Raw genomic sequence first — 9,559 nt, 5'->3', positions numbered from 1 at the left:
TGAAACAGATTTCAGAATTTGGTAGGGGTTACAATTCCACAATTTTAGGTTTTTATTTCTAGCTGCTCTAAGATACTAGAGACTAAAAGAAATATCAGTTTAATGATTCAGCAATTACATTCATTTGTTAAATCCTACCTTCGCTGTATAACTCCACCATCATCTTTGATCTGTTTATCCCTCTCTTTAGGGGCGTTTGGGCTATGGCCATTCTAACTCTTCCATGTTGGAAGGGGCTATCGTAATATGAAGTAGGAAGATGGAACTATCTGATGTTCTGGAGAGGCTGGGCCCTCTAGGTTTCAGGACTTAACCTGGTCCAGGGACCCATCTGGAGGTTGTAGGTTTCTGGAAAGTTACCCTAGTGCATGGAACCTTTGTGGAATCGTAAATATTGCCTTAGGTGTTCTTTAGGATTGGCTGGAATGTTTTTGGTTGGGGTTTGGCAAGTTACGATAGATAGGAAGGTCTACCTGAAGCTTGCTTAAGAGTGACCTCCAGAGTAGCTCCCTACTCTATTTGAATTCTCCCAGCCACTGATACTTTGTTAAAATCAAGTGACTTTTTATCTTAAATATTCTGTTATAAAATTGCTATAACCAAGGAATGAGAGATATGTTAGTTAATTGGAGTTTGCACATATCTGAGATAGTTCATGAGATGCATAGTATCTTAAAAGATGTTTTTCAAAAGTATGGTGCATTGGGAAAGATAAAATCAGCACTCAGAAATGTGAATGCCACGTATAGTTACTTATAAATGTTGCTGAATTTTATAGTGAAAATTAGGATTTTAAAAGGCATTAATGTGTAAGGCTGTTTATCTGCATTAAATGAATCTTCCATCACTGTCCCCTGCCTGGTTCTTTTTCATCAATAGTTGTTTCCTTAGCATTTGCAAACTCCGCAGATTTCTGGCTTGTATTGCATGCTAATGGCACATAGAAACCAATACTCTGATAGCTAAGAGTCTTTAAAAATGTACCTTTATTAAAATTACTCTTCTCTAAACCTTTCTGGCTTTCTAAATATAGGATATGTCCCATACCAAACCAGCAAGTCTTGGAATAAATTCTTTCAGCTTAACCTAACATTTTTTTCTGCTGCTGGTTAGTAGGATTTACCTCTCTGTATTATTAATTTTTTTTGCTTTAAAATATTTTTATTCAAATCTATAAAACATAAAAAAGTGAGTTTGTCTACTTGACAGTTAAGTGCCCAAAAATTGAGTTAAAATTTTCCAATCAAGTTGTCAACACTGCAGATATGGGAAATTTCCTGTATCAAACACCAGATAGGATATTCTTTGTGTCAGCAAAATCTAACAGCCAGAGAGGGTGAATGGCTTTTCATTTCTTGTATTAGTAATTTAAGTGCCCACCTTCATTCGTACACTTTGAGTTTTTGTATTCTATTCTGCAGTATAACTAACATCTTAGTAAGAGGGTAAATGGGTTGGATTGATTTAAGTTCAAGGAAGTTTGATTTACACTCTTGCAGTGCATATCTCTAACAGAATGGTAGTGAAATATAAATGAGGCCCATATCAACCAGGTACAATATGTAAAAATTTGCCCTCAGTCTAGGGCAAATAGGGAATGTTAATGTGAAATGATTATTTTTGAATGGTAATTGTTTAGCCCAATAAGTTTTCTAGGATGTGTTAAATAAAGTCTGCAAGCATCCCATTTTTAAAATGCTCATGATAAGAAAGATGTTTTCCTCAAGAAGAGGGGAAAACAAAGAATAGCTCTGAGTTTGGCAGTCAATTGCTGATGTAACTGCTAAGGGTTGCTATGAAGTCAGCAAACTATGACATCAAAAGCAGCAGTGTCATAATTAGACTGGTGAGTAGTGAAGTTCTAGTAGAGATGAGAATTCCATAACAGCTGGCAGTGATGGCTTCAGGAAAAGATGCTTGTCCCTTCTTACCTAAACTCATCAACTGTTCTGAGAGCTCAAATAAGCCTGCTAATAAGTAAGGATTTAAAGGTTCTGCGTTGTTTTGCTATCTGGGAGCCATACAGATGAGGACGATGATGTGGTGCTGCTTCCCATTGTATTTTAGTTTCCACGCTGCTATGACAAATGCCACATGATGGGTTGGTTTAACAGGAATTTATTGGGTCATATTTTAGAAAACTAGGAATCCAAAGTCAAGGTTTCAGCAAGGCATGCTTTCTCCCCTAATTCTGTAGCGTTCTTGTGTTGATTTGCTGCAATCCTTGGAATTCCTTGGCCTGCATCTCTGCCTCCCATCGCATGGTCGTCTCTCTTTGTGTCTGCTTTTCCAGTTTTCCACTGACTTCTGTCTTTTGGCTCTTCTCTGACTGCATCTGATTTTCTTTTTGCTTATAAAGGATTCTAGTAATTCAAATCAAGGCCCACCTTCAGTTGGGCCACATCTTAACTAAAAATAACATCTTCAAAAGGTGGTATTTACAGTGGGTTCACACCCACAGGAATGTGAATTAAGAACACGGCTTTTGCTGTGGAACATAACCCAGTCTACCACACCTTGACACCTATGTTGATAATTTTGTGTTCCAGAGTGTAACGCATGTAGGGAAATTACATCTGACCTAGATGTACAGCATGTACTAAATTAGCTTTTTTTCCCCATCTTTGGCTAAATATTACTAAAGGTAATGAATAGTCCTGAGGCAAATCCCTGTGCGTTGCCTCCACCAACCTTAACATCATGTTGAAATGAAATGTCATGAGCAAATTGTAAAGGGCAACATGCAGCTGTTGACACAGCTATCCAGCTGTGACTTGATCTTGGTGATGCTTAGGGATTTAGTGGACTGATTATCAGGTGAGCATCAAACGATGGCAGAGCTCTCTGTCCTGTACTGCAGCAAGGTTCAGACATGGACACAACACAACTGTCTTCATTCCCTAGAATAATGCTAAATCGATTTTATTCAACTCACAAGCTATCCTTTCTTCTTGCTTTCCTAATCTTCAGGTGTAATGAGATTCACTTGCCACAATTTTCATTAAAGCAAGGGATGATCCCAAGACGTTATGTTATGCCCTGGAAAGAAAACATGAAATTCAGGAATTTGAATCTAAAGGTATTTTCTCATAAATATTCATAATAAAAACCTATACTATTTCATATATCTATGAATAGAAATCCTTAAACACAAAAACCTTTGAGGCACTTTCTCATAAACTTTCTAGCAAAAGTTAAATAGCATCATATGCAAATAACCCAGCTACAAACTGAAAATTGATTTACCAAAGGATTTTACTACCGAGTCCACTTTTTCCTCCGCATCATGCCAACTTGCAGTAAATATCGTTAAACAGCTGGCTCAGAAGCAACCATCATTAAAACTGCAGTACAGAACATGCATTTTAAAGGTTGTATTGTAAATTCAGTTAGGCATGGAACAGTTTGGCTAGATTTACAGATAAGACTCATTGCCCATTCAGTGACCCTGATCTCATTGATAATACTATTATGTCAGTAATTTCAAAATATTTTCCAAATTCAGATTTGCCATTTGTTTGTGAAAAGGTAAGTTATTTCTTTAAAGGAGAATAGACTATATTGAAATAATCTTACTATAAGAGGGAAGATTTCAAATTATGACTTCTGGAAAGAAATGTTTGTGTAACTGATTTGCAAATTTCAAATGGATAAGTGGTGATATTTCTAAGAATATACTTTGTCAAGACAGGGGTGATATTACAAAATATAAATATTATATAGAAAATATATTATTAAAATGTGCCTGTTTTTGGGTGCACAGTGGTTCAGTGGTAGAATACTTGCCTTCAATGTGGAAGACCTACGTTCAATTCCTGGACCATGCACCCCAAAAAAAAAAAAGGAAAATGTGCCTGTTTTAGTTTCCTTGGTGCTGAAGCAAATATACAAAGGAAGGACTTAAACAATGGGAATTAATGATTCATGGTTTTTTGTTGGTTTTTTTTTTTTTTTTTTGGCATGGGCAGGCACCGGGAATTGAACCTGGTCTCTGGCGTGGCAGGTGAGAACTCTGCCACTGAACCACCGAGGCCCACCTGATTCATGGTTTTGAGGTTTGGAAAAAAAAAAGTCCAAAACAATGCAGTCTCAAGACAGTGCTTTCTCCCCAAAGACTGTGGCATTCTGGGGCCGGTTGCTGGTGATCCTTGGTCCTTAGATTATCACATGGCAGGGCACATGGTGGCATCTCCTGGTCACTCCCATCTCTTCCAGGTTCAGTTGATGGGCAGCTTCTGACTGCTGCCTTTGTGGCTTCCTTTCCCTCTGAGTTACATTCTTATAAAAGACACCAGTAACAGGATCCAGATCCATCCTGATTGAGGTGGGCTACACTTTATCCGAAATAACCTCATCAAAAAAGTCCTGCAGACAATGGGTTCACCCCCACAGGAATGGATTAAATTTAAGAATATGTTTTTCTGGGGGTACAGCTCTAGACCATCAAAGTACCTCAATTGTTTTCTTGTAACATGGTCACATATAATCTGGGATGATTATTTCGTTTGTATTTTTATCTGATGTCTTGAAAGCAAAGATAAAGCTGACGAAATTGAGACTCAGTTGTCAGACTTAACCACTGAATTTTTTTTTTTTTTTTTTTTTAACGTGGGCAGGCACCGGGAATCAAACCCACATCCTCTAGCATGGCAGGCGAGCATTCTTGCCTGCTAACCCACTGTGGCCCACAAACACTGAATTTGTATATCTTCATTGTTCAGGCTTTATACAACCTTAATATTGGGTCATATTTCATGTACGCAAGAAGTTTTTAGTCAAGTCATTTTTCAAAGTCCTAAACAGCGTTGGAACAATGACAATATTAGTGTTAACTATCTTTTTCATTCACTAGAACCAATTACAGGGTATAAACCTCAACTTGAAATCAGAAAAGAAAAACTTTATTTTAAAGACATCAACACTTTTATTTTTGACCTTGCTCTTCAGAGCTTTAATTCGGCATATGTTTTTCATAGCTATTTCACATCCACAATTCAGTTGACAGTGGTCATAACAGCTTAAAATTATGATTAGTGACTTGTGTATAGAACTTTCTACCTTAGAGAGTTACCATGAGAATTAAATGACATGAATGTGCCTGATAAGTAAATGTTAACTTATGCTTTCCTTTCTTCCCTTTACTCTCACCAATTTTTCTAAAAAGGGATGATATATGTGATAGCAGCATAACATATAAGACTGAACCCCCAAACCAGGCCAGAATGCTATCCAGCTGTATTGAAGAATCAGAAGTAGATGTATATTTAAGACTCAAATAGCTGTTATTTATCCAGTAGCAGCATCATACTTTATTTAATACTCTATAGTTGACAGAAGCTTTTTTGTTCCCATATGTTTTATTCCATCTCAAAGAATCCTTTAATATTTCTATTTTATATTTGAGAAAACTGAGCCTCACTAGGGTAAATTACTTGAACAAAATCACTCGATAATTAGTGAAGCTGGAATTCAAGGATCTGACTCCATGTTTATTATCTTTATAGTCTACAGTTCTTGCTGCCCTTCCTTCCTGGCAGTCAGGAAACACAGAGCATCACCTTTGTGAAAGGAATATTGCTCTGTGCCCTAGACCAGGTGACTGAACATAAACAGTTAAAAAACATAGGGAACGTTCCATTTTATGAAAGTGGTATTTGATGTGATATACAGAAAATAATTTTTTTCCCTCCCAGCATGCAGAAGCGTGTGGGATCCATGCTGGCCCTTCAGAAGACTCTCTGTTTTTGAATCACAGTGAAAGACTTTGCCATGGGGAAGATCGTAAAACTGTCTTGAGGAAAGGTCCACCAGAAATAAAAATTGCAGATATGCCTTTGTATTCACCTCTCTCCAGATACCAAAGTACTGTGATTTCCCATGGCTTCAGGAGGCGGCTGGTCTGATGAAACAAGAATAAAGTGATAAAGTGTTTCAGTCTGTGTGTGTGTATGTCTGATTTTCTCTCTTTTGGTAAATATTTAAGTCCATTGTACTGATTGAATTTGTTCACAAGAAAATACATCAGTGGTATAATTTCTAGATTATAAAAGCTGTAAGAAGGAAATTTGCTCTGAAAATATCTGAGATGAAGTGGGGGAGCAAGGAAAATGGCCTCACCTTTTGCTGACATAAATTTCACACCACATAGTTAAGAATTAACAGGCTGGTCCAGTCCCATTTTCCAACCTTACCATACACCACTACATTTCTCTCCTCCTCATTCCATTTTTATTACTCATCCCCTCCGAAACTCAGTGTCAGATGAACCAAATTGAAATGTTGGGGTTACAAGGTGGGAAATTATTTTTGTTACTTTTATGATTGTCCTCAAGCCCCTTCTTTGTGCCTGTTCTAGTTTGCTAGCTGCCAGAATGCAATATACCAGAAACAGAATGGCTTTTAAAAAGGGGAATTTAATCAGTTGGTAGTTTACAGTTCCAAGGCTGAGAAAATGTCCCAATTAAAACAAGTCTATAGAATGTCCAGTCTAAGGCATCCGGGGAAAGATACCTTGGTTCAAGAAGGCCGATGAAGTTCAGGGTTTCTCTCTCAAGTGGAAAGGCACATGGCGAGCATAGTCACAGTTTCTCTCTCATCTAGAAAGGCACATGGTGAACACGGTCATGGCTCCTCTCATCTGGAAGGGCACATGGTGAACACAGTGTCATCTGCTAGCTTCTTCTCCTGGTTTCCTGTTTCATGAAGCTCCCCCAGAGGCATTTTCCTTCTTCATCTCCAAAGGTCACTGGCTGGACTCTGCTTCTCATGGCTATGTCGTTCTGCTCTGCTCTCTCTGAATCTCTTTCATTCTCCAAAATGTTTCCTCTTTTATAAGACTCCAGAAACTAATCAAGACCACCCAAATGGGTGGAGACACGCTTAACAACCACTCTTGATTAAATCACATCTCCAGGAAGATGATCTGATTACAGTTTCAAACATATGATACTGAATAGGGATTAGAAGAAACGGCTGCCTTTACAAATGGAATAAAGATTAAAACATGGCTTTTCTAGAGTATGTACATCATTTCAAACCAGCACAGTGCCCCACCCCATCAACGCCCTCCCCCCTCCTAAATCTCTGGACAGTAACATGGCAATTAGAAATGTTTGGCAGACATCATACATCATATACTTTTAGCTAAGAGAGATTTCCTTTCTATACTGGTTTAGTGTCTAGGTATCAACTTCCTCCAACACATAATTTATTTACATAATTTTACAATCTAAAAATCACTATAGTGGGTCTGAGCTGTACTTCATTCAGCCAAGTGTTCATATCTGACAATAGCACCAAGGAAAGTACTATAAAAAGATATATCAATTTAAAAGATCAAGAAAAACTAAAAATTTAATAGATATACTGAGTAATCAAAAACACCTTAAAACATTTTTTTCGGTAAGTAGATTATTTTTTCAGTAAGTAGGTTATATATGAAGTAGAAATAAATTTATAAAGAAACTAGCAGTTATTTCTTCAATGTTACAGATGCTCAGTATGCCATCTTCATATGTTCTCTAATTCATGGCAGACCCTTTATAAGTTATCATCAGAGACATTTGAAATGATATCCTTGGAGGAGATTTTTGGCATATGCTGAAAAAAAAAGTTTTTAAGGAATACATTTTTGAAAGTTAGACCATTTAAAAATCATCTTATAAACACATGTGTATGTTATAAAAGACAGGAAGCATCAGTGCCACAGAGAGTTGCCTGGTACCCTGAGAGTTTTGCTGACTGACTTTTCGGAAACTTTCTTAGTTTATTCAAATAGACTTCCCTTATTAGTTGCAAATATTTGCGTTGATTTAAAAGTCTGTCATCTGGGTAAGATTAAGAGCCTGACACTTATTTTAACAGCTTTATGTAATAATTTACATCATACCATTCACCCAAAGTACACAATTCAATAGTTTTTAGTATATTTACAGAGTTGTGCAACCATCACCACTATCAATTTTAACACATTTTAATCATCTCAAAAAGGAATCCTGGAGCAGTGTAATTCTGCTCAGTGGCAGAATTCTCTCAATTCCCAGACCATGCACCTAAAAAAAAAAGGAATCCTGGGCTTGCCTAACCCAAACCCTGACCAAAACCATTCTTATTAACCTTAAAGAACACCTAGGACTCTATCTGAGATTCTACAAAAGTTTCAAGCACTAAGATTACTTTCCAGAAACCTACAACCTCCACATAAGTCCTGAAACCCAGAGGGGCCAGCCTCTCCAGAACATCAATTAGTTCATCCCCCTATCCCATATTATCAACAGCCCCTTCCAACATAAAAAGTTAGAATGGGCATAGCCCAAATACCCCTAATGATTGGGAGAAAAATCAAAGGAGAAGGTGGAGTTGTAACAGAGAAGACAGGATTTAACAAATGACTATGACTGCTAAATCATTATATTGATATTTCTTTTGGTCTCCAGTGTCTTGGAGCAACTAGAAGGAAAAACCTAAAATTGTGGAACTGTAGCCCATACCAAACTCTGAAATCTTTTCTATAACCACTTGTTACAATGTACTTTAAAATGTATTGCTTTTATATATATATGTATATTTCACAATAAAAAAAGTCTAAAGAAGAAAAAAAAAAGGAACCCTGTACCTCTTGTAGCTATCACCCCCATCCTCCTATCCCCCCAACTCTAAGCAACTGCTAATCTACTTTCTGTCTCTATGGCTTTGCATATTCTGGATATTTCATATAAACTGAATCATATAATATGTAGTCTTTTGCGACTGGCTTTTTTTACCTAGCATGATTTCAAGGTTAATCCATGTTGTATAAATCATTTATTTTCATAACAGTAATATTTTGTTATATGGTGTGGTAGTTAGATTCAGTTGTCAACTTGGCCAGGTAAAGGCACCTAGTTCTATTGCTGTGGACATGAGCCAGTGGTAAGTGAACCTCATCTGTTGCTGATTACATCTGCAGTTGGCTAGGAGACGTGCCTGCTGCAATGAATGATGTTTGACTTAATTGACTGGTGCTTAAATGAGAGAGCACAATGTAGCACAGCCCAAGCAGCTCAGCATACCTCATCTCAGCACTCACAGCTCAGCCCAGGCCTTTGGAGATGCAGAAAGAAATCACCCCAGGGAAAACTGTTGGAACCCAGAGGCCTGGAGAGAAGACCAGCAGAGATCACCCTGTGCCTTCCCATGTAAGAAAGAACCTCACTTGAAAGTTAGCTGCCTTTCCTCTGAAAAACTAACAAAATAAATCCCCTTTTATTAAAAGCCAATCCATCTCTGGTGTGTTGCATACTGGCAGCTAGCAAACTAGAACATATGATATACCACATTTTGTTTATCCTTTCATCAGATGTACATTTGGTTTCTTCCCATGTTTTGACTATTACGAATAATGCTGCTATAAGCATTCATATACAAGAGTTTATGTGGACATATGCTTTCATTTCTCCTCAGTATACTCCTAGAAGTGGAGTTGCTGGGCCACCATTCTTTATGTATGGTGGTTTGGAGCCCCAGTAAAACATGTTGGTAAACTTAATCCATTCCTGTGGGTGTGAACCCATTGTGAGCA

The 9,559-nt window shown here is 37.5% G+C and overlaps 1 protein-coding gene across 1 annotated transcript; it reads left to right on the top strand.

Annotated features, from left to right (window-relative positions):
* Positions 1–1,839: 1,839 nt before the first annotated feature.
* SPMIP10 (sperm microtubule inner protein 10) lies at positions 1,840–5,937 on the top strand. The gene is made up of 3 exons (XM_077138670.1): positions 1,840–1,977; positions 2,971–3,079; positions 5,694–5,937. Exons 1-3 carry the CDS (start codon positions 1,898–1,900, stop codon positions 5,901–5,903), a joined length of 399 nt encoding a protein of 132 aa, XP_076994785.1. The 5' UTR covers positions 1,840–1,897; the 3' UTR covers positions 5,904–5,937.
* Positions 5,938–9,559: the final 3,622 nt, after the last annotated feature.

This window comes from Tamandua tetradactyla, chromosome 21 (assembly GCF_023851605.1).
Source record: "Tamandua tetradactyla isolate mTamTet1 chromosome 21, mTamTet1.pri, whole genome shotgun sequence".
Classification (NCBI taxonomy): Eukaryota; Metazoa; Chordata; class Mammalia; order Pilosa; family Myrmecophagidae; genus Tamandua; species Tamandua tetradactyla.
Note: the sequence above shows the minus strand (reverse complement) of the source record. Positions and strands in the feature narration are given on the sequence as shown.